The sequence below is a fragment of the Colletotrichum tamarilloi genome, assembly GCF_030869305.1.
Source record: "Colletotrichum tamarilloi strain Tom-12 chromosome Unknown Scaffold_2.1, whole genome shotgun sequence".
Taxonomy (NCBI): Eukaryota; Fungi; Ascomycota; class Sordariomycetes; order Glomerellales; family Glomerellaceae; genus Colletotrichum; species Colletotrichum tamarilloi.
The window spans coordinates 264,596-292,217 of NW_026849385.1; the positions used below are offsets into that span (position 1 = coordinate 264,596).

The window sequence follows — 27,622 nt, forward strand, 5'->3', positions numbered from 1 at the left end:
AGGGAAGCATCGCGCGAGAGGGTTATCTGTATCATTAGACGAGAAAGGCGTTGGGTTTGGTCAGACAATGTCTGGAAGAGGAGGAAGGGAGTCAAGACACATTGCGGCATCTAGCTTCAGATTACCATCTACAAAGCATGGAGAGATGAGAAAGATAGCATAGCGAGAGGGTGGCATGGTCGCACATGATTATCGACTGCAGCTGCGCGCACAAGACTACAGCTAGACAAGATGAGATAAAAGAGACACGATTATACCATGAACACGGTCATAGCCATGCTCACCCACTACGTTCATGCGACCAGGATTGCATCGAATAGCCTCACTGTTCACTCGCGCATCGCCGACTGCCACGTGAACGTTGTTGGTAACGAAAGAGTTGATATTTGTGTTGCACTGAACCCACTGGAATGACGTAATGTTCGATGCAGATAGATTGTGGACCCTGAAAATAGGCCATCCCGTGTAATGCCGAAAGAGAGGGAGGGATCCGTATGTGTGCAGATGGGCAGCGTCATTCTTGATGGACTTCGGGCAGCGGCCGAGGGAAGGGGACCTGAGTCGCGTGCTTCAAAGTAGTGTGCCTGGTTTTAATAGAAAGTGATTGGACAATGGGAAAATGTTTATCTGCTGGGCATCTGATAAGGAGGGACCTGGAGTTTGAGGCGCACTTCAAGATGTTGGTCTATGACAGCTACTTGTTTCTTTTTATCTAACAGACGGCCACACTGAGGATTTGGTGAGAGGTTTTTCTTGTATGATTTCAGCAGTCGCAGTATGTCATGGACTGTAGGAGCTGTAATTCTCGGCCTTTCAGAACATTGAGAAGCTTGTTTCCGTACCCTGAAAGTATCACAGCGCGTAGAACGAAGAAGAGAATTCTATCATTTATTCTCATTAAGCATGCCGGCGAAGAGAAATGAAGCGGGAAGTGAGCCACATGGTCAACTTTGTAGTTTCTTGAATTATCACTGCAAACCCGCTATTTCGTAGAGATTTTCTATTAATACCGTTGAAGGGGCCGAGACATAGCACAAGCCACAAACAGTCTCAACGCCATCCTGCTGTAGAAGGCCGCTCGTGATGCATCGACTGTTTGAGGGCATCAGGCCATTTGTTGTTAGAAATCCAGATCTTGAAGTTCCTCGGCCTTGGATACCGCCGTGGCGTATTTCTAAAGGCCGTTATGTAGTTTTTAAGACATAATATCCCATCAACTGCTAGAAGGCGTCACTACATCCGTCTCTAGTCTTCCTTCAACCTTTGCTTCTTTTCTAAACTATTCTTAGGCGAACATGAGAACAATAAGGTCGGATAGATATACAATTCGGTATTACCTCTTGGGAAAGTACATGTACATGTATTGACGCCATCTAGCAGTTGATCGGCCTGTGTTCAGTGTCTTGGGATGACGGTATTGCAACGGGGCCGTGCCAAGCCAGCTTGGTGAACCTGCCTGTAGTGATGATTTGCGGACCAGCGGGGTCGCAGATCCGTGCCTTCGAACCTAGAAAGTTTCCTCGGCGTTTTATTCGCCTTCCCAACTAAGTGACATTCAACGTCGCGAGACAACGCCTCAAGAGCGTATTTACTAACCGTCCTGCATCTCCGTCATGGCTGGTTCTCAAACTTCATTCAGCTAAGGCTCACATCGTCCCGGCTGGGCTCAGTTAAAGTGGCTCGGTGCAATTTCCCCCACCAAGCACAATGTTCCCCACGTCAGTGAACCGGGGGTGTCGTCCAGTCTCGCTGCTTCGATGGGAAAGGGGCCCCGGAGCCGCGTGTTCTATTTACGAATACTGTCCGTACGGCAAAAGAGCATCTCACTTTTTCTCGAACGATTGGAGGGTCGATGTTCATCAAGAACTTGCAGGCGGGCTGACCTTTGATCTCCAGAATGTGCCATCAGTTGCGCGAAAGACAACACCAATGATCTGATCCTTTCTTCATATACTTGAGAGTGCGACAAAACTGGGGTCGTCGCAATGGCATGGAGGGCCAACCGTCCGCCGCCCAGCTCGGCCAAGCCGTTGCTCAAAGGCGTGCTGGCCGTCTTCATTCTGACTCTTATTTTGACGAGCACCTACATGTACCGCGACACAATCAGCAGCAACGCTTCCCGGATCAAGTTCACCGACGGCGCCGCGACAGACTACTTCAAGTACCCGTTCAACGCCAGCAATGCCGACGCGAACCCGATCGACTGGCTGATTCACGACGCGCGAACGAAACAGGCGGCTGTGCTTCAGAAACGAAGTCGCACGCTTCATAATGCGGCGCAACGTTATCGAGAGCGAAGGGGCAGACATCCGCCGCCTGGATTTCAGGAATGGTTCCGCAGCGCCATGGACACCAATGCGATCGTTGTCGAAGACTTCTTTGACCGGATCTATGACGATCTCAGGCCGTTTTGGGCCCTCGAGCCCAAGACCATCACGAAGCAAGCCAACGCCGGCGACCATGTTGTGAGGGTACGAAACGGTACGGCCACTGGACAGGGGAACACGGAAGGAAAGGAGCCATGGCTCGAGCTCTGGACGGCTCTGGTGACCGAATTTGCGCAACACCTGCCGGACGTGGACATGCCCATCAACTACATGCAGGAGCCCCGAATCTTGGTGCCGCGCAAGGATATGGAGAAGTATGTAGCAAAGGAGGAGAAGAAGAGGGCTATGCCCACGAAGAACAAGGCTACGAGTATGTTCCAGAGCTTGGCCGGTGTAGATGCGACGCAGGGCAAGCTTGCTTCTTCTGCGAAATGGACCAGCGACGACCGTCGCAAGTATTGGGATCTCGTTCGAGAGGCCTGCCCTGCAGATACCCCAGCCAAGAACGTACCCGCTGCGACAGACCTTTCCCTCCCGCCAACCTTGCCATACTCGTGGACGGCGCCTTTTGCTCGCCAAGGCTACGTCCAGAACTTCACGAGCTCCATGGACCCATGTGTGCAGCCACACCTCCGCTCGCTCCACGGGACCTTTGTCGAGCCGCTCAACGTCAACACCACAAGGGATCTTATCCCCCTCTTCGGAGGCTCGAAACTCCGCGTCAACTCGGACATACTCATCCCGGGCGCCATGTACCTCTCCGATAACCCATCCTACACCGGCGGCAACGTCCGCGGGCCCGCGTGGCCGGAGAAGCGCGACCGCCTTATCTGGCGCGGCATCGGCTCGGGCGGCCTCGCAAAGTCGGATAACTGGATGCACTTCCACCGCCAGCGCCTGGTGGAGATGCTCAACGGGACGACGGTTCGCGGCATGGAAGCCAACGACGTCCGGGCCATGACCTTTGACATGCCTCCTCTAGATCGCTACGACACCAAGCGCCGCCGCGACAAGCGGCTCGGCGCGTTCCTGTTCCGGTTCGCGGACGCCGGGTTCACGCAGCTCCTGTGCGGGCCCAGTGCACACGACCGGCGCAGGGGGGAGGAGGAGTGCGGCTGGCTAACGCCGCACCTGTCCGTCGTCAACAGCACGCCCATGGCCGAGCAATTTACGAGCAAGTTCCTGCCCGACGCGGACGGGTATAGCTTCAGCGGGCGGTTCAGGGCGTTTATGCTGTCGACCAGCGTGCCGCTCAAGGCGACGGTGTACGCCGAGTGGCACGACGACCGGCTCACGCCGTGGATGCACTTTGTGCCGCTTGACAATACCTTTCAGGACCTCTACGGCGTCTTGGACTTCTTTACGGATGGCGATGATGACGAGCCTCGGGGATGGGGCGTCCACAAGGTGCTTGGGAAGAAGAGCAAAGGTGACGACGCGGCGCGGTGGATCGCCGAGCAGGGAAAGGAGTGGGCGGATAAGGTGCTCAGGCGTGAGGACATGCGGTTGTACGTCTGGAGGCTTTTGCTAGAGTTTGCGAGAGTCTGCGACGATCATCGGGATACGCTAGGTTACGTGGATGACCTGCCGTAAAAGGTCTTGTTGATGTCATATTCCCTTCCCTGGATTTTCTTTTCTGGCATGGTTTGCTGTACACGCATATATACACTCTGGGATATACCATGGGAAATAATCGACGGCGCAGGCGTTCAGGATTGGGGAGTAGAGAAGAAGAAAAAAGTTCGCGGCAAGGTTTAGCCTTTGTACGCCAAGAGGGAAGAAGAGGAGACAACATATTGCATTGAGCGAGAAGTATGTACAAGACCTAATTGTTTTTCGTCACCTCCGGCTCGTCTCGTAGTCGCAATCCCACGATTCCTTATTGAAGCTTATTTTCCGAATCCATGACTGTATTTGCTTTGCTGGGAGCAGGCTCCCGGTCCGGCGGCCGTCGCCGTGTCGTTTTCGTCAAGTTGGGAATTGCCACATGCAATCTTCTTTTCCGCAGCGTGCAAGAAGCTTATTTCGCAACTATCATGAATCGGCGAGAAGACGCGGACATGGGGGATTTCCCTTCCCCCTCTCCAAACTTTCGTCTACCCCCCCGCCGCCGAATGCAGGCGGGAAGGCGCTTAAAGTCTGCACCCACAGGTTCAAGGTAGACTTCTCCCGGGATTCGATTTCCCTTTAGTGCTGAGCATACCTTGGGTGAACGATGATGCGTTCGGCGCAACAGCGGTGGCCGTCGGCCGTCCGTGAATCTACGGAGCCTACGGGAGCATGCCGGGAAGGTTGGGTCCAATGGACGTGTAACTTTCCAGTGCGACCGGCACCGCGCCATTCTTAATTTCTTGGTATTTTATGGAATGTGGAAAGCATGGAAGAAAGCCGCCGGACCCGCGGGATAGGTAGTCGTCTATGCAAGTGCACTCATTCACTGCTTCCTTCACTTCTTCCTTCTCGTCCGGGTACACGGGCAGGATATATAATGTAACTCACATGTGCGCCCCTTCGTCTTGATTTCGACGCTTGGATTACACACTCCGCTGGGATCTGGTGTGAGTCGCAATTCGCAATGCACGTTTGTACACTCCCTCAGTCCCCGGTGCACATCGTCGGCGGGCATCGCCGGTCAGCTTGGTATCACAATTTGCCGCGCTGGCGACCGAGCAAGGCCATCTCTTTGAGACCCGCGACATCTCCGAAGCAAGGCGTGCCTGAAAGATCTCGGAAGGGCTCTCGGCGTTTTGAATCGCAGACGGTGAGTGAACTGAGTGGTTGCCTCTCTTCCCCCGCCAACCCAATATACCCAGTAATTGACCGTTTGACAGATGGCATATACACCTCCAAATGGAGATAGTCAGAGGTCAACAAGCTCCGATGCGAATGAAAAGCTGCTAGAGGAGAAGGCGTTCATGGTGGAGGTATCAGAGTTGGAGGTTAGATCACTGCTCGGTCACGACGACGAGTACCTCTCTCGGGCGTGTCTCCCGCGGAAGCGATCTCTGAAGACACGCTTCCGGATCCGACGTCTTTCGCGGTCGCGTAGTAACCACAACTCAGAGGGCAGACCTTTTGAGGAGGCGAATGGTTCTTACTCTTCTACAAAGGACAAGAAGCAGTCGCTCGCTACCCGCAAAGCACAGGGCGAGGGCGCCTCCGGGAATCAACGCGGCAGCTCTATGAATTGCATGGCCTACCACATCGCGGTCGGCCTATCGTGGAGCATGCCGGCTCCTTTCGATATGATGCCCACGGGGTACCCAACGAGGTTGTTCTGAGGTTTACTGAGATGTTGATGTGAGGAAGGGAGAGACTGAGGAGACGTTCAACAAGGCGTTTAGGGGGCTGTAGCTTGGTATCGGCGTTCGGGTTGGCTATCGGCTGACGGGGCTTTCTTTGTCTTATACTTCACAATATCCTTCCCTAGGGAATGAGCTCGCTATGAGATTTGAAACGGTGTTTCCTTGTGTGACGGAGCCATTGTGAGTCTTGCCTGAATCATGAAGTTGTATTTTGCTCGCGGAACACACTGTTCTACCGCGTCTACCGCTTGGGTTTGGCTAGCTTATACTGACAAAGCTCACTTCCAGTGGTGGCAAGTCAATGCGTGGCTTGAAGACAAAGTGAAAGCGAAGAAGTCGTAAGCTACGAGGTCCTTAAAAGTAGTTCGAATAAGATCTATCCAGTGATCCTCATCCGGAAGGTCATCAGTGCGGCTGGCCTCGTCCAGGATGTATTTGTGTTTCGGCTGAAGCTACATGCGCCTCTAGGCCTGAATGGTTTATAAAGGGAATCCATTCATATCCAACCCAACAGCATCGATGGTGTAGTCACGTGCATGATCCTCTCGGGAAAATACATGGTTAGCATCGGCGCCTGAAGTCATGACAATAAGTGAAAAACCTGCTGGCCGAAGAGTGTCGAAGTCCTGACTGATTAGCTACTCTGTGTCTATAATCTTCCGAACTCTTATGTTGTAGTGCATTAAAATTCGATCAAGCGGTGTTATTTGCATTTGATTTATTTTTTGCTAATTTTCCTTCGATTCGCAATTTCCGGCAAACTCTTCCTCTGCTACCAACTACTTTGTATCCGGTCCCATCTCGAGTCTTGAGGCGGATAGAATAGTAGTGTCATGAATATGAGTGAGAGAGAGAACAAAGGTATCTATCAAGAGGTTCACATTCAGAAGCTATTCGCGTCCTTCATCCCACAGCTGTACATTGCGGCACATGGAACTACAGAGCAATAGTAACCGTTTGCATTTTCCCTCGATTCTTTCCAGGTCGCCGGCGACGTAAGATGCTCTCGCGAGAAGCTTTTACTCATCATTCAAAGAATGACTCGTCCAACTATATCGATTATGTTTTCCCGGAGCAGCTCAGCTGCGCATGTATCGCTGCTTCATGACACGATTCCCTAAGTTCGTTCAAATTGCACACACTAAGGGGTAGAAAACCGACTTTATTACAGCTCCAAGGCGCCGATGTCGGCATCGGTTTGTTCTCTTGATACGACCCGAAGCAGAGAAACATCGGATGCATAGGCCGGAGATAGGCCTATCCGGTTACCACATCCAGGACGGAGACAGTGAGGAAAAAGACCGAAGAAAAAGCGGCTTACCATACACCCGATACCAGAAAGCGGCCTCATATGTTTACTCTATCTAACTGACACAATATTTTCTTATTAAGTCAAAACCTGCAGGAGCATATGAATGTTGACGGAGGCTGGTATTATCGGCGAATGGAGGAGGTTGGAGAGGCCGGGAGCGAAGCGCGAGCCGTTAGCCGGCAAAAGCGGGGCAGAGTTGGCTGCAGCCCGGGTGGGACCCTGTCGCTCTGCTAAGCTGCTTCGCCGAACCGCCCAACTGTGACGTTTTTCTGGCAGTAAGAGCAAGCAACTGAATCGAGCAATGCCCCGGGGAAAAGGTGGGGGAGCCAAGCTCGGAGCTGGATTACCAAGCTTGCTGCTGCCAGGTAGAGCAAAAGCAACCTCAACAACTTGACATGACGGACGCTACTACTCAACTCCCTCTAGTATCTCTCACATGCACTCACTTGCTCATGTGACAGTACCTCAAGGTCAAACTAGGGCCTAAATCCGCCTCAGAGAACAGGGCGACAGAGAAAGAGAGGCAGTTTGATGCTTTTCAGCGTTTCCTTGCATTGTTCATGTTCATCTCTTCGTTCCTTCAACACCTAACATCAACTCACAAAAAGTCTCGGCAAAAGCAAACCTTGAGAATTAAGTTGACGCGTGGGGAGAAGGGCTGAATGGCAACGACACCGGCTCCGAACGCAGCGTGTGTCCGACAAAGACCTTGAGGCATTCTGGCCGTTGACGATCAAACATGGCGGCGGCGGCGGTAGAAGAACCGTCGAGTCTCCGCAACCGGCAACAGCATGTCGCATCTGAAGTTGACGCCGAGAGGACCGGGACCTCTTCATTCCCCGATGCCACCGAGACGACGACACTACTCAACTCCGAGACGTCTTCTCGGACCCTCCGTAATGGATCGCCGGCCGGGAGCCGCCGAGATCGAGACTCGGACGACGACAACGACGATGATGGGCCTAAGCAGTCTATTAGCAAGACGCGTGCTGGCGTCTTGATGTTGAGTACCTGGATTCTCATCTTCCTCCAAGGTGTGTTGTATCTTCGATGTCTCGAATAGTATCGTGAAGTTAGTAGACTAAATCCCCTTGCACAGCATCAAACACATCCGGCATGACAATGACGCAGTCCGTCGTCGCCGAGGACCTCAATGCATACTCGCACGCAATGTGGTTCACCAGCTCCTACCTCATCAGCATGGCCTCTCTGGCGCCCCTCTTCGGGCGCCTGGCCACCATTTTCTCGCCCCGCATCCTCGTGCTCTGGCTGGGCGGCTTCTTCGGCCTCGGCGGTGTCGTTACCTCGCAAGCACCCTCCTTCTGGGTCTTTATCGCCGGCAGAATCTTGACGGGCATGGGAGGCGCGGGCATCATGACGCTGTCCGTTATTCTGGTACTCGAGCTGGTGGGAAAGAAGAGCAGGGGCGTTTTCGTCGGGCTGGTGAATGCAGGCTTCACGATTGGGTTGTCGTTTGGCGCTGTGGTGTACGGCGCATTGTTGCCTGTTATTGGATGGGTTAGTTGACTCTTTCCGTGTCCGCCTGTGGTGAGGAAAGGATTGTGGGCTAATATGATCTATACAGAGGGCTCTGTTCGGTGTCCAAACACCTCTGGGACTCCTTGCCGGCATTGGTGCTTTCTTGAGCATCCCGAATGGCTTCAGCTCCGACCACAAGACCAGAGGCAAGTCGGTTCTCCAGAAGCTGGCCCAAATCGACTACGCGGGTGCCTTTATGCTAGTGAGTAGCTTCCCTTTGCGGTTTTAACCGTTTCTCAAAATATCTTACCAGCAGCTAACAACCCCTCGCAGGTGCTAACGATTGTGCTCTTCCTATATGGCCTTTCGGGCGACATCAACCCTCTATCCCTACTCCTCTCAGCCGTTTCTCTCCTTCTCTTCGTCCTCATCGAATTCAAACTCGTCACGGACCCCATTATTCCAATCTCCGTCCTCTCCTCTAGAGGCGTCCTGCTCTCCTGCACAGCCCAGCTCCTCTTCATGTCAATCCGCTGGACCCTGCTCTATTACAGCCCCATCTTCGTCCTCGCCGTCCGTGGCTACGCCCCCGCCATCGCGGGCTCCATCCTCATCCCCACCAACGTCGGCTTCGGCTCCGGCGGTCTCATCGTCGGCTGGCTGCACGTCCGCCGCAACGGCGCCTTCTGGTTGCCCTCCGTCATTAGCCTGACGTGCTTCGCGGCCACCATGTTCGGCCTCTCGCTCGTCGCCACCGAGACCTCGCCGTTCGGCGTCTTTGTCCTGGCCGTCGTGCTCAACGGCCTCGCCACGGGCGCGACGCTCAACTACACCCTCGCGCACCTGCTACACCTCAGCCGCCCGGAGGAGCACTTCATCTCGACGTCGTTGCTGGGCACGTTCCGCGGGTTCGGCGGCAGTTTCGGGACCGCCATCGGCGGCGGCGTGTTTTACCGCCTCCTGCGCTCGGGTCTCGTCGCCAGCTTCACGGAGCTGGACGGCGGCGGGCGTCTTGCCGAAGGGCGGGAGGAGCTCATTACCAAGCTCATTGGGAGTCCCGCGCTCGTGTTTAACGGCGGGCTGAGTCCTGCCGAGCACGGGATCGCGGTGGAGCGCTACGCTGCTGCGTCGAGGGGCACGTGGCGGGCTGCGGCGGCGTTGGCGGTCGTTGCGATTCTGTGTCAGGCAAGTACGGGATGGAGGAGTCCTGTTGGCGGGAAGGAAGTCGACGATGAGACTGAGGCGAGGGCTACGGTGATGGAGAGCGAGGGCGTCGGGGAGGCGTAGTAGACGGAAATGAATGTCCTATCTTTGGAGGGTCCGGCTACAGCATATCGCATGGGGCGCAGGGTGAGTGATGTTTTGAGCGTTTGATGTTGCATTATACATGTAGGCACTGCCATGTCGCACGGCAATTTGGATATAATTGTTTACACCAAGATTTTTAGTGTTCTTCAACATGAAGTTGGCATGTATATTAGTCCGAAAATATAAAAGAGGCGAGATGTTTATACAATAACACGAAGCATTATTCATTCACGCTCAATTCCGGTATCAGATATGACTCTCTGCGCCAGTGCCGTCTTGCTGACATTGGCGTCATTGGCAATTTCGACTATGGCCTGCTTTGATGAGCGGTGTGAGAGCAAACTTGACACAAATCGAAGACATCAAGTCGGTCTTGCAAGTTTCACGCGTAAAATTTCACGCCAGATGAAGTACAACATCGGCTGATGGTGGTATAACGTACCCAGCCACAGGTAGTATCAGGCTGTCTACTTCTTTGGACGGTACGGATTTTTACCACCAGGAGGCACAACTTAAGATCGAGGGCATTCTAGCAAGGTAAGATAGAAGTTGGCACATGTCACACTCATCCAGGATTCATCAAATTCTTTCGGGCCGCTGGATCAATGCGGAGTCTTTGCCCGTCGTTTACAGACTTCAGACATCAGAGGCGGCATGGTGTGATTGTTTCACCTGGCCCAACGGGCTATATGTGCTGACCCGAGAACCGATTTGCTCGTCTCGGATTCGGGCCGTGATGCCTTCGACACACATGGTGTTGTGGGTGGTGCATGGCTTGAACGAGGAGCGCTTTATATTAGGCGCTTACGTCTTCCCGATGAGCACAAAGGGACCCAGATTGCTGATCACTGCGAGGGGCCTGGCATGTTTGAACGCCCTGCTGCCAACGTGTGCGAGTATTGGGCGGTTGTGCTGGGCTGGTTCCGCGTGTAAGTCGGAAGACAATACGCCGTAACTTTTACGATTCCTCAGCCCTGATCGCAGGAGTTCAGGCCAAAGACCGGCATTAGTAATACGGAAGGCGAATATTGTCGATCTGTTGACAATGGACGATAATTGGTCTGAATGCCGACAGTTGAATAGGTATTAGATACTCGTCGTGCTGGAAGAGCTGTCCGTGTGTCGTTGCCGTGGCTTTTATCACGATGCTGCCAATAGAAGTGTCTCTCTCCTCCCGAAGTATCTTGATATCGTCCTACAAATGGCGTCACATAGGCTGGCGTGGTTTGATCTCAAGGTCGTGTTCGGGTAGCTTTCTGGCCTGCGATCTCGTGGCATCTCGATTCCGAACTCCTGAAGCTTTGTAATGCAGTTCGTAAAAAGTTACGAAACCCGCATATCCGGGCCGGTTCTGTCCTTGGCGTCGGTAGTTGTCTGTCATAGAAATCGAAAACGGCCAGATGGACTGATCTGCCTCGCTTCTTATGTTCTTTTCGTGCTGGGAGTCTTGGCCTACATATCTCGAGGGAGATGCTCCACCTTGGCACCGTATCTATGTTTCTCCACCAACGAAGCCCGTCGCCGATTGTGAACCTGGCGAAAGGTGATTCTGCACCAATGAAGTTGTCATAGTTTGCTGGCCGCGTTGGATCGCGATGTGCTTCCGATTGATTGCCAAGAGAGAAAAAAAAGGGTCGAGGCTGACGAGAAGTTGACGAGTTGAAACTCTCGAGAACTGGATCTAAGCCTCAAAAACCTTGGCTCCGTGTCGGGAACTTAGAGATGCTCGGAAGAAGGCGACGACGGGGGCCTCTTGGTCTCACGCTAGCGGGAGCCGGAAGCCGATTCACTCATATCCACGAATTGTCATCGAGACGCGATATTGTAAGCCCACCTGGATGATGTGACTTTCGAGTTTCGAAGCGATGGAATCAATTTGAAGGAAACTTTGCGAATGAGTGAGATGAATGAGGGGGGCCACAGGAGTTTGCCAGGTTCCACCTTTTGGGTCGTCTTGGACCTCTCGGAGTCGATACCTTTGCCAAACCGGCCAACGTGTGATTGTTGGACAGGCAGATAAGCTTGTGCTAAGGGCGTTTTTTTCTCCGAGCGCACATTGGCATCTGCAGCAGCGGCTATGCCGGTTACAGTGGTTGTAGGACCGAAGACGCGGTAGACGGAGGTTGGTTCTGGAGACTGGTCCATGATGCGGGGGCCGGTTTTGCGCCCCGGAACGGCTGTGGCTTCTCGGAGCTGAACCGTTCTTCTTAGATGGGTTTGTCTGGTCTGGTCTGGTCTAGTCTATGCGTACGGAGTACGCCAAGGGAATGAAGGGTTCCTGTCCGTCTTTAGCCGTCTACAGCAGGCTGGTGAGCTTCCAGAACAGCGCCCAACAACATCACAGCGGTGGTGACAGGAGGTGTAGTCAACGGCTGGCGATCCCGAGAACATCGTATCGACGACGGCGGGGCCCAATCAAATATTTGCCGATTGCGTTCCCACAATTTGCTTCCCCAGAAGGAGCGATCTCCGTCAGAGGCACAAGTCGTTCGTTCGAAGACAACGCTGAATAGAGACCGGAACAGGCCCGAGATGGGGTTTGTTTGACTCGTCACCATCACCAGCGTGACTTCTCCTCAGGGACCAGCAATCGTTTCATGAGTTGATGATCCATCAGGTGGTGGAGAATATCTAGGACGAAGTTATGAAAGGCGGTCTTGAAAAACCACTACTTCTCAAGAGAGAGACAGATTTGGTAAATTTGGCCGAAATGTTTAAAGTATAACTTCCAAGTAATACCAAGGCCATGTAAGTCGGGAGAGGTGAACTCTGCCGCTTTCAGGCTAAGGGATAAAGGCGCCATGAACGCTTGACATTTGTGCGGTAAGCAACATGGGCCGCGGAAGATCTCTCTTTCGCTCGGCTGCAACCACACATCGAGAAGGCATGTACGTTTGTCGTAAATGAGACCGATGGCTTGAAAAGAATAGTATAGTCTGGACGCCAATCGAGTTGAAGCCAAGGTAGCGCTGTACCTATGCTCATGTACAGGTCGTGACTGGTGAGCCAAGCCGGTCAAACATGATCATTGGCGGGTAGTCTGATGTACATCTGTTGTTTGAGGGTTGGTATGAGGTGATGCTCTTCTTTACCTGGTGTAATCCGTACTACGTAGAGACAGAGACAGAGACTTTGATGGTGAGAGGTGTGAGGGAGGTGTGTGTGGAATCCTTGAACCATGCACATAAGAGGTTTTCCTTCCCTCCCAGCGGCACACTAACGGTGCCAAGTCGCCCCGAATGGCGTGGACGGAGCATCCTATGATTGGCGGAGAATCTCTGACGTTCAAATCCCGGAAATAGGGAAAATGCGGCAAATCTTTGCGGCGACGACCAGACAGCTCGGGGGGATCCCCCCTCCCCTTCCCCTTGCCAAACTCTCCCCAACTCTCCCCAGCCAGAGTTGCTCTTCAGGGGGAAGTACAACCACTGACAAGCAGTTACCTCAACTTGTCAGAGTCTCAAGGAACCCACAGGGGATGGCACTCCCCCATGCTTTCCCCATTTACCCCACCATTTTGGTATGCACGAGTCGCCATTACAGGTCCCCAGGGCCAGGAGTTCTCGGGTCCCGCACGTCTCCAACTTCCTCTTCAACTCGCGTGCTTTTGCCAAATGTCTCTTCATCGTAGACGACCTTCAGGTACCTCGCAGCTTTCGAAAAGCAACGTAGCTTCCCTCTGACAAGGTCTCATGAGTTGAGGCGGCTCCCTCCTGTCCACACCCTCAGCAGCAGCAACAGCAACAACAATACCACCAACAGAGGGCAAGGGATCTATCCCCTAGTTAACTGCCAGATGCAGATACAGAGACATATCGAGCCTTACTTGTCTTGAAACAGGATCATCGCTGAACGGTGTTCTAGCCGGCCTGCAACTGCAACTGAATCTGATCGAGGGCCAGTCCAGCACTTCCAGCTCGGTCTCATTATCCCATCTAAACGCAGGCAGGGAGTGTGTACCTTAGCTTGCCTCGCCTCGCCTCAAGTCAGGAACATCGGCACAACCAAGACTTTGCTTCTTTCGTTCATCAACCACCGGGACCCAAGCTTTCCTTCCTGGGGCCCCGAGCATCCAGTCAGCAAAGAGCAAACGTCTGCCTTGGGACCAACACCCCTGGCAAGACTCCAGAGGCGTGCAGGAGCATCTGAGAAACGGCAGCAAAGCCAAGCCGTAGCAGCAATAGCAGCAGCGGCGGCGGCACCACCACAACCACAACCACCAGCCAACGTCGAGCTCTCCTCCTCCTCATTCTCATCCTTCTTCCAGTCCCCGGCCCCAGCTCCTAGTATAGCCCCATCCCATGGTAGACTCCTAGTCCCAGTCCCAGTCCGTCTGCCCCATGCCAAGCTCTTCGGCTTGCCCCTCTGCCCCCTTCTGGCTCTTGTCAAGCAACTCGGTGGAACGCAGCGTCTGTGGTGGAACAATTCGTCTTCCCCAACTTCCATCAATCTTTCCGTCTCCTCCACCAACGACAAGCGGCGGATTGTCGATTGCGATTCAACTTCGCCGGCTTTGCCGTTCAAAGTCCACAACGAGTCTATTCACACTCTAGACCCCGTCATCCCAGCAATATCGCTCCTACCAATTGTCCCGGTCTGGTCAGGGATCTCCAACCTCTTGGTCTAGCCCAAACTTCCATACCATACCGTAAGGAACTCATACGGATGAAGGAGAACCTTGTTCATTTGTTCCTCTCACAACGTTGTTCTGCTCCGAAAGCTACCGCGCCGCCGCCTCGGCGCTTCCCTGTCGGCGAAATAATCCCTTCTCCACGCCAGACTACTGACCAACTTGCGGCCCTGTCCTTCCCGTGCCATCGGCCGGTTCGTCTCAAGTTCTCAACTCCTCTTATTGCAACAACATCCACACAGACGCCATCTTACCCGGTCAGGACAGCTTTCACGCCGCCCATCTGAATTGAGCTTCTCTCTCGTGTTTCTTGGCTGCGTGGTCACAAAACTTCCCCACGGTCCGACTCGCGCGCCACATGCGACTGGCCCTGCAACACCATCACCAGAGCTTCAATCGAGATTTCTGCCGCCTGCGGTTGGCACGCATCCCAAGCCCGCCTGCGCTTCAAGTAGACGAACCAGCCCACCCTTAGAATCGCGAGCTTTCAGTTCTGCATTAGGATACACCTAAAGCAACTCGCGAATTGGTGGAAGAAACTACCTGACCCTAGCAAACCGGTCCATAGGGCTCTCTTCTCGTCGTCATCGTCTAGTTGTAATCGCACGCGGACGGGGCTTCTCTTACTCTTATCAATCGCAACCTGCGGAGCGCATATCACGCCCCCGATTTCAAGGGCACGTCGTATGCACCAGCCTCACGACGACCCCCACCGGCTTGCTCTTCCCGGCCGCATATCTCTCTAACACCATCAGATCACCTGACGCACCTCGGCCCTGTCCTGTCTTCTCTATCACAACACACCTTTCATCCCCCGCTGTGGCCCCCTCGAGTCTGCTTCCATTCGTCCCTCGAACTGTCATAATCTTACTTGGATCACCACTTCGTCTTGTCATGGGATTTTGGCTTGACATATCCGACCTCACTAACCACCGCCACCATACTTCCTTACGGTCAACCCAGTCGTTCTGAAGGAGGAGAAGGGGAGGGAGCGGCTTATCGTGGCTTTGTTTCGTATTCCCCACCTCAGTACACTGTCCCGGGAGTGACAGCTCGTTTCTCGCAGCTCGAAATTCCAGGCTCCTCAAGCGCTGCCATGGCATCAGTACATCAACTCGGCGTTGGTCCAACACCGGCACGCCCTCGAAGCATGGTTGGGTCGGGTAACCAAGACGTCGAGATGGATGTTGACCGCAACGCCAGCCCTGCTATCACCACGGGCACGAGGTTCGGGAGTGCTCCTCAAAGAGGAGACACAAGGATCGTCGTCATCTTGTACGGCACCGGCCAGGACAAGATTGTGTCCGTCTTCGCAGATGTTCTGGGGAAGCCATTCGTCACCCGCTCTGCATTTCAGGAAGTCAGCGTTGCTGACCAAGGGCTTGTGGTTGGCATTCCGGCAGAACTCGCTGCAAAGGACATTACCTCCCGCAACAAGGAGCTCGTCGTGGCGATCAACGCCCACTGTGTCAACCTTGGGATGCCACCAGATGTCTTCCTCTCAGCTCAGTGCGACTACGAGTTCCTCTACACCGAAGCACCATTCTTTCGTCGAGACTTGTCCAGATTCATCTCTTTCACTCTCGGCCAGATCTGCCACCACGAAACGTTGATGCAAAAACCACGAACGTACTTCATCTCTACTACGTTTCCAGACGTCAGTGCTGCGTTGCCGAATATCGACATCCTCACCGTCGGCGCCGACGCAGTGGAAATTCGTGTTGATCTTCTAAAGGAGCCACTCGGCGACGGCACATATTCAGCCATCCCGAGCCTTAGCTATGTAGGACAGCAGCTGATGCTCCTGCGCCAACGGACAGAACTCCCAATAATTTTCACCACTAGGTGTACGAGAGAAAATGGTCGTTTCCCCATGGAGAACCCCGATATTTACTATGAATATCTTTACCGAGCAATTCAATGGGGAGTTGAGTATATCGACGTGGAACTCTGGCTTCCGGAAGCCATTCGAAAGAAACTTTGGGAACAGAAGGGAAGCAGTCGTATCATGTCTGCGTTTCACGACTTTTCTGGTACCTTCAAATGGCCATCGTCCCAAGCCGAGCAGGTGTACATTGAATCAAGCAAGTATGCCGATATCATCAAGATGATTGCCATCATCAACGACCACAACGAAAACTTCGAGTTGGAGTACTTCCGCTCGAAAATGCGAGCAGATTATCCGGATTCCCCGCCATTCTCTGGAGTTAACATGGGAGAAACTGGCCAGTTTTCACGTACTCTGAACAAGGTGTTCACCCCTATCACTCATCCCTTGTTGCCAATAGTCGCAGCCCCAGGTCAAATGAGCGCGTCGGAGATAAACGCGGCTTTGGCACTGCTTGGGCAGCTTCCCAAGAAGAGCATATATGGCATCACAACACCGGCTTTCCGAAGTTCAACTCCGCAAGCACCATTCTATGAGAAGTGCTTCAATGAACTGGGCCTGCCGCATTACTTTGCCGTCGTAGAGCGCTTGCCAAACAACTTTTCAAGCATGGAGGCTTGGTGTAATCAAAAGAACTTTGGTGGTGCCTACCTCAGCCCGCCGGTGTCGTGGAGTAGCCTACTCAAGGCCAGCCCGTTCTTCGCTTCGCTGAACGGCGGCAAGGGCGCGGAGTTGACCGAGGCAGCTCGCCTGATTGGTACTGTGGACACAATCATAGTCAAGTCGGGTTCCTCGTCCTCGGCATCTTCTGCCCCAGCGTCGATTCCCTCGAGCCCTCGTCATGGGCACCATGACTCTTTCGGCCACTTGGGGTCACACATCTCCGGCCTCTCTCCGAATACATCATTGATCTTGGACAATGCTAGCTGGCGTGGTATCATCAGCACACTGACCAGAGATATGGCGCCTTCTGCCTACTTCGGCCGAACTGCTGTTGTGCTGGCTTCATCTGGAGAAGATGCTGCATCAGTTATGTACGCGCTGAAAGCACTCCGTATGGCAAAGATATATACCGTTGGCTTTCGAACACCGCCAGCTCTGGCCCGTGATGGACCCGTCATTGAGCCGTTCAACAGTCTGGAGAGCCTCAAGAAAGCACAAACTGTGAGCGACGATGGTGCTCCCTTTTTATTTGTTTCGGCGCTCGGCGCAGATAAGAGCAACCTCGTCGGTATGCTGGTGCGTGTCTTTGGCGCCAATGTGCGAGGAAGCACAAACTTCAAGAAAGTCTTCCTCGATCTCGCCGACACCGCAGGTGCAAGAAAAGGCGGCGATCCAGGCCTCATTGCTCAGCAGGCGGGATTTTCGGCGTATGGTGTTGCTGATACGGCCGCCTTTACCACCGTCGAGACTCTGAGGCTGCTGGTCGGTCAGAATGTGCCCTACAGTTTTGTCAGACTGGCAAGCGGCAGGGGCATGTTCTGAGTCGTGTATAGAGGATCAGCATTTGGGCTTCGCCAGTCCTTCGGATGTCTAAGAGGCCGGCTTTATCTGTGTCTCCTTGGTCTGTTGGCCTGGAGGAGTTTCGAACTGGACCATAGCAATAGTTTGTATGTGCAAACACCGCAATCCTATGTCGACCACGGCCTATGCCGGGCCACAAGAAGCCATATGAACCTGCGGCCAAGCTCCAGATCCCAGGAAGCCAGGCCACAGGCCGAGGCCTGTGGAGTTCCCCACGATAGCCAAGACAAACCATCGGCTGTCACCCCCAGTGCGGAGAAAGGAGGGAGCGATCGAGCCAGGCCCGATGCTGCATTTCCATGTCGGCTCGGGACCTGGAAACTGGAGCTTGAGACCCACAAAGCCATTTCCGATGTCAGGTCTCCGAGGAGCTGTGCAAAGCGGAAGTGTGGACGCGGAAATGGTGCAGAGAAGGGCCTTATTGAGCGGACGACTCATCGGGCAAGGAGATGGCCCATTGCATGAATGGCGTTTATTTGGAAGAGAAATGTGCGGGTCAGAAGAGAGATGAGATGGTTTGTAGGGGGGGCATTTACAAGATCTAGTTCTACATAAGGTAGCTCACGGGTAAGGACGAACATCAACGAGGCGTGTTTTCCGCTTTCGAAGGTGCCGCCTCTTCTTTGTTTCGTTTTCAGTTTAAAGCGTGGGATTATCGAGACACAGTCGTGTCTGTGACAATGTCATGTAGACAACGACCATTGGCAGTCCTCTAGAGAGGACTGTCACTTTTCTGCGTATGGACTAAATGCAATTCGTTACGGTCAAGACAAGAAATCTTCTCATGTGAAATTTTCTACTGAACACCCCTTTTGTTATCGCTCTTTGCAAGCCCGTTTCTGACGCTCCTCTACCTCTGATCTCGGAATGATCCAGGCCTTTGCCCCTACTTTACAAAGATACGTCGACGCGATCGCGGCTACGAATGGGTACCTGGAGCGGCGGAAAACAAGAAGATCTACAGGGTCTATCAGGGTCTTCGTATTGTAGGGTATCCTGGGAGAAGGGAGAGAAAGGGGGGAGGACGATCGCCAAACGAGGAGGGCTCAAGGTTGTGCCAGTGTAATCTGATGACGATGGATATCCTACCCACCAACTTGCCATTGTATCAACGGGTCAAGTGTGGGCGAGAGCCATGCTGAGGTTGATGGCCAGCGGGTAAAGAAGCAGCCAGCCACCTGCGGATACGGCTCAATGTGTCCATGGTGATCCTCTCGCCATCCGGGCCTTCCCAAAGCCGTGACGTTACATTATGTGGAAAGCTGACATGGCTGGGTCATCGGCTCTGTGGTTTGTGTTTGACAGACCGTAGTGAAGGTGACAAGCCCAGCTTGGGAAAATGGTAAGAGTTCCCGTCCCATCTCGGTCTAAGCAAAGGTTAAGGCAGTGGAAGCCCCGCGTACTCCACACGCCATGCTCACCCCGTCTCGGCGAAGTCGGACTATTCACGGCCACTGGGACCCGGCCACCAGCTGAAAAGGGTCAAGGCAGGAGAAGAAAGGCCGTTCCCCTCTCCTCACCAGAGCTGGGATGGTGATGGGTGGTGGTGGTGTTGGTGACGTCTAGAGAAGGCAACGAGAAGGAAGCCTTCTCTCCCCTCCACCTCAATGGACCAGAGAACACCCTCGTCATGCAAGGGCGGGAAACGAAGACCGTGCCGTCCCCTGCGCTGGTCTGGGTGTGGCCGTCCCCAGTCGAGCCGATCGGGAACTGCGTTTTAACGAACAGGGCAAGGGCGAAAGAATATTGGATCGACGAATGGGATGCGGATATCACCGCGATTGGGGCCGGCTCAGGCGAGAGGACGGCGCGCAGAAAATCTCGAGAGTGTGGGCGTGGTGTATCTCGATGACGGGCAGGGCAAAGGGACTTGCCACATGCTCCGGGGGACTGAATCATATCACAAGTGTCCTGATATTGAAACCAGCACATAGCCTAGCTCAGTATCTCGGATGTGCTGGGGACGAAGAAAAGAAGTAGGCCTTGTCTAGAGGGGTGTGAGTAGAATCTGAACTCCTTTTGCTTCAAAGTCCCAGCGGTGTTTGTATTTCTGAATTGCCTCCTCAGCCCTCGAAAGCAACCTATGCCTTGTAACCAGAACATTTTGACGTGTCGCGACATCAGAGAGAAGGGCAAACCGAAGTGAACAAGCTGGTGGTGTAACAGACGCCGAGATCCATCCACGAACTGACACGATATAGCGCGCATGTACATGTCGGTCTGACTGCTGACCATGCCATCCCGTTGCAGGGGATTCATCGGTCGCTCTCGGCAAGGCCAGGTCTGCTATCGACGCGTCTGTAACTGTATGGTCATGGGCCGCTGCTGAGTCACACATTGCTTGTCTCCCTCACAAACGTCCGCAAAGACCGTAAAGACGCATACACAGTGATAGAATTGCGAATTCGTCTGGTAAGAAGGGCGTCAGCGGACTAATACCGGGTTGACGTTGACGGCCTAAACCCTGGGGACTCAAGTTTGGCCAGGCTTGACGCACTCGCTGGTGTCCCCTACACAACAAAGTGGCAGCCAGCCGTTGTTGGGGGTGGCTGACGTGGCTGTTGTCGATGACTCGCTATTCGCTATATGTCATCGCGAGGCGTCGTCGTTGCACGGGACGTTAGCCCCCGTTTCTGCCCATATTGGGTCAAGACGAACGTCGCCCCGTCTCCTCCTCTCAGTAGCTCTCCAAACGCTTTTATTGCCATGTCCCAGTGGCGTGTCGGGCCGGCATTTCTTAATGATCAGGTGTTGCAGAGCACACGTGTAGTAGCTGAGAGTCATTCTGTAGTTCTGTACGAAATCAGGGTTCAAGACCTGCAGAAGGTAGTGGATGCGCGGAGGAGTGTGGGGAGAGAGAGGGGGACGCTGCGCGGAGTCACGAATCGATGGTCTCCTTGGACCCCAGCTTCGGACAAAGGTCTCGAGTCAGAAGTAGATGGTTCGGCTTCGTTCCCCAAATTCTCCAAATTCTGCGAGGGCCGTGATGGTGATTGGTACGGCTGGAAGACGCCGTTGGGATGGAGGTGACGAGTCTGACTGGGTCAAGAGACCTTGTGGGACGGGTGCGCGCCTAACCGCCCATAAGCTTAAACAAGAACATGCAAGGGAACTTTGGAGTGGATGGAGGGCGAAGCTGTGAGAGAGTGTGGTCCGATACATTAGGATTCATGAGTTGTTGACTTACAAAAGGATCATAGTCTTGGATGGTGTTGTCAGAGCTCTCGAATCAACGAGCTCTGAGCAGAGTTTGGTCCTTTCATTGCATGTTCCGGCAGTTTGTACAATGAAGGCGTGGATACTGCCCTGACTCCCGCATAGCTAGTTTCCGTGCACACGGAGAGCCCGGCTCGATAAATGAAGGCAACGCCATGACAGGTAGGTGAACCATGCCATCAGCCGCAGTCGAAAATTGCTGTCCAGGCCATCCCTCTGAACGCCACCGACGGGGACGGGGTACTCTAATGAGATACCTTGAGCTTAGAAGTCCAATGTTCGCCTGCAAATAGGCATGAACAGACAACCCCTTCCGATCTAGTGCCTGTATGATGTAGATTAAGTGACAACCCATCGTCGGCCCTGCTCCGGCAGAACGTTATTGCGCTGCCCAATTCCTTCTATTAACCATGTCGCAGCTTTTGTAGGGCTATCTTGGACGTTCCCGGCGGTCCGACAGCCTTTTCAACCGAAAAGACCGTGCTTGCTGTAGAATCATACCTGACTGATAGCTGACAGTGATATAGATCCTCGGTTGGTGAGCCGGTGCGAGGATCGTCAGGACAGCCTATGGAATGGAATATGGAACAAGTTGCTAAGAGCGGTAGGTGACATTGGCTGAAACGATATCGCAAAGGCTTTCCTGTGATAAGTACAGGGGAGTTGTGGTATTGATTTATGACTGGCCTTTCCTTCAGTCCGGGTGGCGGCAGTTGTGGGTGTAGTATGACCGTCGTTGCTTGGCGATACAGGTGTTCTCTGCTTCCAGTCTTCTTTCCCGTCACATTATGACGGCCCTTGCCATGCTGTCAAGGTCGTGTCAGAGCCTCGGACCTTTCCAGACGGGTGCCGAGCAACTTGGACGAGGGGCTAAATAAGTTCCAGAAATTAGATGCGGGTTTGCCATCATGAGATTGGACGGCCGTAACCCGGAGCCGAGACCGGCGGCTCGAGAGAACCGCGTTTTGCTCCTTGCTAAGTTGTTCTTGAGCTCTGACGGGGCTCTTGTGTTACGTCTATGACCCACGCGTGGCGGTCAAGACTCGGATGCAACAACGGCATAGAGATTGGTGATGGGGAAATGGCCCAAGGCGATCCGAATAAGGTAAAGAACATCCGAAGCTTAAATTTCAGGTCATCGCGTCGTTTCTCACCTCCGAACAGTTTGGAACGCCCAAGTCTCGCCGCGCCAAGAGAGCAAACTGGCGTCAACGGCGTCAAAATAGAGAGAAAATGGTACCTCTGCTTGGCAACATACACTTTCTCCTTTAACAATCGTATCCACCAAGTTATGGGTTGGGGTTTAGCTCAGCAGACGGGAGATGGATGCAGAGTCGAAGCTTCTCTCGGCAACATATCTGAGTCAATGTCTGATAATGGTGGATGGCCTCTGGTTGAACAGTGCTCTCTTTCCACTACACCTCATTTGAGAGGCGGCAGCTTGAGCATTCGGATGGCTAACCCTATTACTGATCCATGCGTCGAGAGACACACTGCAGCCACGTGTGTGACAATTATTCTGCCGTGGTGCCGTGCTCACTTCAAACCGCCCGTCTCATGCGTTCGTGTTGAGGCTTGGAAGGCATGGACGTTGGCCCCCAATCTGGAGATTGCGGCCGTTGTTCTTTTTGCCTCGGTGCAGTTGTGCTAAAAACCGTCTCGCAAATTGAATGACTGTTGGGTGTTGTGGCTGTATGCACACCATCGAACCCGGGCCTGGAACGAAGCGGCATGAGCAGCATGTATCGGGCTATTCCCATAGGAGACCAGCGAACCCCAGTCAGGGCCTTTTGGATGCCGCGGTGCCCGGCCTGTGTCGGGCTCTTCAACTCTTACTCTTGGAGTCTCCCACCTGGCACCTTCGGCCGCTATTCGGCTCTGGAGAGCATGAGGGAACAAGGTCTCTGGATGTCATGTGTACAGGTGCGGGGCAAGCTGTGTGCACCAACGTATGAATGCGACTTGCCAATGTTCACTCCTAGGTCGTCAAGACTTACTCAACGAAGGTCTCGAGAAAGTGCCGGAGATGCCAGCCGGGGCTGGATTCCGTTAGTTGCTCGCTGTAATTGCGACTTTGGGCGAGGCCCGTTGGAAAGTGTCCACCTCTTTTGTGGGGGGATGCCCATGTTGAAGTTTGAACAGTAGGCCAACTTGTCAATCAAGCTTGGGTTTATGGAGGCAGTCGTCGGTACGAATAGACTCTTTCAGCGTGGACGATGTCCTTCGTTCGAGATGGCCAATCTATGTGAAGGCAAAAGTGATGGTTTGACGCTGACGACAAGGTTGATACCATGACATGACTCTTGTATGATGCAGGATATCGAGCAGAAGCAAGGGAGGACGAGCAAGTTGTGGCTTTGCTTTTCGCGTGGATGATGCTGTGGCGGATCTACGAGCAATCCGGGGAAAGTCCCTCGGGCCCAAGCCAGGGTGTCAGTGTCGAGCTCCAGGATACAGACGAAGACTCGTCGCGGATGGCTTGCGCTGCTTCAATTCGGCACTGACCAACGTCAGTCGTCCATGATCCGGTTCAAAGCATGCTCTGATTCGAGCGGTAGCCAGCATGTGTGGCCGTTCTCTATGTCGTCGAAAGGGGATCCACGAGAAATTGTGAACTTGAGTCAGCCCGTACTTAACGGTTTCTACATTTGGGGTTCGAGTTGTTGCAAGTACTTCCTAGCGACATGGAGCGAACCATAGTGGGAACCCCATCCCCCGAAGAGTTGAGACGCACTTGGCATTGAGCGAGATGGATGGCATCAGCAGGAGGACAAAAGCAGAAAGCTTCTCCGCATCGATCGGCATGGTCTCCGCTCCCCTTCGACCGGAGGCTCCTGGTGGAATGTTCTCCAATTCTTCTCGACATTGTGATGTGATGGTTTGGGTGACGAAGGCAGTAGCGGAGGCGCAGACGTGCCTGTGCCTGTGCTATCCCCTCCAAGATCTCTGGTCCCGAGCCGCCCCCCCTTGCGGGAGAGAATGCTGGCGAGCCGGGATCATCGCCATGCATTGACCATATCTAGTTGCCATGTGGTGCGATCCTTTCGTGCAGACACGCAGACTGGCAAACTCGCTGCCTGGCACCGAATAGGTAGAGCCATGAGCCAAGATAGACGGGCGGATGGTTGATAAGAGGAAAGTTATTGGTCGAAGGTAGAGTGAGCAGACACAAGCTGCGCTCTCATGGCTGTGTCAGGTCGGATCGGAGGGCGGGTGAGATTCCACTTCTATGCGGGATGGGTGGCCAGAGCAGCAACTCGCCGTCCAGACCGACACAATGCATTCGCCCTTTTGTCATAAGGAAGGGATGAGACGGGCGTAGAGCTGTTCACTTGGTCCTAATCTGTGGCAAGCATCCGCAATGTTGTTACTATCGGGCGTTGATATGTTGCAGCGACAATGATGAGACGACGGTCCACCGTGGCCGGTTTCTTCACGGCGCTTCTCTACGGCTTTGGTACCCAGGATGCCAAGGCCCTGGAATCCATAGATGCAAGTGCCTATCGATGTTATCTCGCAAGGTAAGCGCAAGACGGGTTTGAACGTCCCAATCGAGGAGCTGCGAAGCTATCCTCGGCACGGCAAGAAGAACATTCATCCCAATTTTCTCAAGTCTAGGTCGATCTCTAAATGTCCTTCCTAATGTGCAACTGTCTGACAAGGCTCACCGCCCGTAGTAACGACGGAAGGTTCGCTCGTCATCGGTCAGTAATCAGCACGAGCCAGTGAGGAAGGCATGGTCTTGGAGCATCTCATGCTGTCCGATATGAGTGAGGGCCATGTTAGTGTGTCTTCGCGCGGAAAGAAGTGAGACATTCTGTTCGAGGACTCGTCTAATCTGCAGCAACGAAACAACTAGTCCGTCGACCCAGCTTGGTAACTGACAAGTAGACAAGACACCATCAGCAGAATGGACATAGGCAGAGGCAACGTCCCAGGATAGCCAGTATCAAGTGTGGATTCTGTCGTACTTACTCCGTACAGACCATCTAAATCCGTATCCGTACTTACCTCGAGGCATGTCACCTGCCAACTGGGTCATCGTGGTCTAGCCGTTCTATTCACATACTACGGATACATCACCCTTGCATGCCATTGCTTTTCTTTTGCAGCTCTCCGAAGTTCGAACGGTAGCCCGCCTACGATGTGTCTCCGACCCGCGGCTTGCCTCGATTGAGGCAGTCTAGGCAAGGATCCTATTTCGTCTCATCTTTTTTTCACCTCGCAGGCCCCCCATGATCCATACCCCTTTTCAGCAGACATGCAGACAACAAATCATACCGCTTTTCTGAAGCTGGGGGCCAATCGCCACCAGCTCAGAAAAGGGAATCTTTACGAACGGGTAGCATGCATGGTCTGGGCAGTGGACATGTCTGTCGTACCGTAAGCGGTACTCTTCACACCCAGCTTCGTCCGCGGCATAGAGTATGGAGTACCGTAGTCATGCTTAAACGGTGGAGGACCGGCACGATGTCAATTCGAACCTCTAGTGCCGCCTGGCAGGCTATGGCGTCTTTCGGTATTTTGCCTTCTTTTTCTTTTTCCTGCTTCTTTCCTTGTTCCCATCGATCCGTTCGAGATCTGACACAGACATTACATGGGCATGTTTGGCGGACCGGCCCTTGATCTCGGTGAAAGAGCTGCCAAGCGAACGTCATCTCACGGGGCTGAAATGACACTTGTGGTTGATTTGTTCATGTACTGCATTATAAATGAGTTGTTAGTTAATCTGTCAAGTGTCAGTGTCAAACGTCAGAAGCAGCAGAGTCATGCCTGGGCTCGTGTGAAGCCATGTCGAAGATGAAGAAGAAATGACATGTTGCAGGCTCGACAAGGCTGCGCCAAGGACACCCCTACGGCTGGATTGATTAGATGGCCCGATCTTGGCGGTCCGGTGAGTGCCGGCTTGACCAACGGGGTCCGACACAGTGGTCTGGCACCAGGTGTGATTACCCAGGACAGGGGAGTCCATCACTTTCCCGTGTCCCTTTTCCGCCCGTGCGAGAGGGTTGTTGAATATCCGCTTTTTCGTATAACAAACTACAAAGCCAGGACCTCACGGGGCGGTCTGCCGGGACTAAGTGCTTCTGTCCTTCAATGGACAAGGCAGAAGTGAAGCCGGTTGGCAACGGCAAGTCGGGGATCCGGGCTTTAGAAAGGCCCTGGCATTGGCAATGTTCACCCATCCAACAAGTCGCCGATCTGATCTACATACCTACAGGCCTACAGGCTATCGGGACATGACGAGAATGCATTGCCAGGCACCTTGTTGCTTGAACGCTCATGTTCGTCTTAAGATACAGTGGCCGTCGATCCAAACAAGCCCCGTCTCAGCTTCTTGGAGAACGGTTGGCCTTGTCTTCCACTCGTCGTTTCTTTTGTAGATGTGATACCGTATCCGTCCGGTACTTGAAAAGGCACCGATAGATACCTGCTCCGGGGAAATGCATGCATGGGCCATGTATGTAATTTGGATCAAGTACCGGCCTCACCAGGTGCCGCCTGGGTCGATGAGACGCCCATCAACCGGGCTTTTACTGCGTCAGTGCATGGCTTTCGCACGTCCCCTTGGACTTTGGAAGGGGACGTGGTGGGCAGTGGTAGCAGTACAGGGGGGCTCTTGGGTCCCATTCCAACTGGGAAGGGTATCAGATGTTTGCGGAAGGTCGACAGCGAAGCTCATGGCATTCTAGCTTAATAGGACCCAGATCAGACTTTTATATGGGTTGAAACTGGATTATGGTGGATTAAACCAAGACAATTCTAGCTGTCGTGATGAATGAGGCCGAGAACGCCCCCTGCCAGCGGCGAGTCTAGATGATCGAGGGCATGGTTGTCAAGAGTCCAAGACTGGAATCTGGCGCCCACGTGTTGATTAATTCGTGAGACGCCGCTGCCCACCGGGCATACCTACTCAGGACTGTGACAGAGGGTTACAGCTATGATGGACAGAGGTTAGATTGCTCGGCTGCTACTCAAGGCATGAGGGACAAAAAGGTTAATGAATGAGGTGTGGATAGACGTTTTCGAGAAACGACCCATCTTTACGAGTTTGTGGTGAGTTGCAGAGTCATGTCCTTGTTGCACTTCGGGCGGAACGGGTGTTGCGTGCCTTAGGGTTTGTCGGCCGCGGTGGAGAGTTACTACGCGCTGTATGCCATGTAAGGCAAGGCAAGGTGCTCTCAGTGACCAGACTCCTAGCCAGAGAGGCCAGCACCCGCTCTCATTCAAAAGTCTGGGACCAGGGCATGTCTATGATGCCATTGTTGAGGCCATGGAGAGAGTGAGAGCATTGGGCTCCGTACCGGTCAGCAAATATCGGGCAAATTCTGAATTGTTGTTAGTTAGTGTGATTGGCATACCTACGTCTGGATGAGGCCTATGGGGAATACTGTGTATGGCAGGACTGCGGAACCACCCAGAGTCCCTTGATCACCTCGGGTCTGTCCAGTTGCGGGAAAGGAGGGGTGACCTGGGGCTGACCAGTCCCGCCGAGGATGTGACTGTACAGGACAGGGACGGGTCGGGTTCTGCCCAGGTCAGTGTGTCGGTAACCTCTGGCGAGGGTCGCCGGGACTTTGCGTCCAACATGCATGGGCCAGTTGAGACTTGAAGTTGACATCAACGGACTGT

At 53.5% G+C, this 27,622-nt stretch overlaps 10 protein-coding genes across 10 annotated transcripts; 8 read left to right on the plus strand and 2 right to left on the minus strand.

Annotated features, from left to right (window-relative positions):
* Positions 1–1,985: 1,985 nt before the first annotated feature.
* Positions 1,986–3,920, plus strand: CTAM01_00728 (capsular associated protein; the record flags this gene model as incomplete). The annotated part of the gene is made up of 1 exon (XM_060516776.1): positions 1,986–3,920. One exon carries the CDS (start codon positions 1,986–1,988, stop codon positions 3,918–3,920), a length of 1,935 nt encoding a protein of 644 aa, XP_060388238.1.
* A 982-nt stretch (positions 3,921–4,902) lies between these two features.
* Positions 4,903–5,608, plus strand: CTAM01_00729 (uncharacterized protein; the record flags this gene model as incomplete). Its single annotated transcript, XM_060516777.1, has 2 exons — positions 4,903–5,088; positions 5,159–5,608. 2 exons carry the CDS (start codon positions 4,903–4,905, stop codon positions 5,606–5,608), a joined length of 636 nt encoding a protein of 211 aa, XP_060388239.1.
* A 2,075-nt stretch (positions 5,609–7,683) lies between these two features.
* CTAM01_00730 (major facilitator superfamily transporter) lies at positions 7,684–9,710 on the plus strand (the record flags this gene model as incomplete). The annotated part of the gene is made up of 4 exons (XM_060516778.1): positions 7,684–7,978; positions 8,044–8,462; positions 8,530–8,685; positions 8,757–9,710. 4 exons carry the CDS (start codon positions 7,684–7,686, stop codon positions 9,708–9,710), a joined length of 1,824 nt encoding a protein of 607 aa, XP_060388240.1.
* A 1,827-nt stretch (positions 9,711–11,537) lies between these two features.
* On the minus strand, positions 11,538–11,876 carry CTAM01_00731 (uncharacterized protein; the record flags this gene model as incomplete). The annotated part of the gene is made up of 1 exon (XM_060516779.1): positions 11,538–11,876. One exon carries the CDS (start codon positions 11,874–11,876, stop codon positions 11,538–11,540), a length of 339 nt encoding a protein of 112 aa, XP_060388241.1.
* Positions 11,877–13,222: 1,346 nt separating this feature from the next.
* CTAM01_00732 (uncharacterized protein) lies at positions 13,223–14,358 on the plus strand (the record flags this gene model as incomplete). Its single annotated transcript, XM_060516780.1, has 2 exons — positions 13,223–13,251; positions 13,596–14,358. The coding sequence occupies 2 exons, from the start codon at positions 13,223–13,225 to the stop codon at positions 14,356–14,358; spliced, it is 792 nt and encodes a 263-aa protein (XP_060388242.1).
* Positions 14,359–14,396: 38 nt separating this feature from the next.
* Positions 14,397–14,648, plus strand: CTAM01_00733 (uncharacterized protein; the record flags this gene model as incomplete). Its single annotated transcript, XM_060516781.1, has 1 exon — positions 14,397–14,648. The coding sequence occupies one exon, from the start codon at positions 14,397–14,399 to the stop codon at positions 14,646–14,648; it is 252 nt and encodes an 83-aa protein (XP_060388243.1).
* An 863-nt stretch (positions 14,649–15,511) lies between these two features.
* CTAM01_00734 (3-dehydroquinate dehydratase) lies at positions 15,512–17,734 on the plus strand (the record flags this gene model as incomplete). Its single annotated transcript, XM_060516782.1, has 1 exon — positions 15,512–17,734. The coding sequence occupies one exon, from the start codon at positions 15,512–15,514 to the stop codon at positions 17,732–17,734; it is 2,223 nt and encodes a 740-aa protein (XP_060388244.1).
* A 186-nt stretch (positions 17,735–17,920) lies between these two features.
* Positions 17,921–18,238, plus strand: CTAM01_00735 (uncharacterized protein; the record flags this gene model as incomplete). Its single annotated transcript, XM_060516783.1, has 1 exon — positions 17,921–18,238. One exon carries the CDS (start codon positions 17,921–17,923, stop codon positions 18,236–18,238), a length of 318 nt encoding a protein of 105 aa, XP_060388245.1.
* Positions 18,239–24,388: 6,150 nt separating this feature from the next.
* On the plus strand, positions 24,389–24,718 carry CTAM01_00736 (uncharacterized protein; the record flags this gene model as incomplete). The annotated part of the gene is made up of 2 exons (XM_060516784.1): positions 24,389–24,510; positions 24,667–24,718. 2 exons carry the CDS (start codon positions 24,389–24,391, stop codon positions 24,716–24,718), a joined length of 174 nt encoding a protein of 57 aa, XP_060388246.1.
* A 2,494-nt stretch (positions 24,719–27,212) lies between these two features.
* On the minus strand, positions 27,213–27,584 carry CTAM01_00737 (uncharacterized protein; the record flags this gene model as incomplete). Its single annotated transcript, XM_060516785.1, has 2 exons — positions 27,213–27,318; positions 27,382–27,584. 2 exons carry the CDS (start codon positions 27,582–27,584, stop codon positions 27,213–27,215), a joined length of 309 nt encoding a protein of 102 aa, XP_060388247.1.
* Positions 27,585–27,622: the final 38 nt, after the last annotated feature.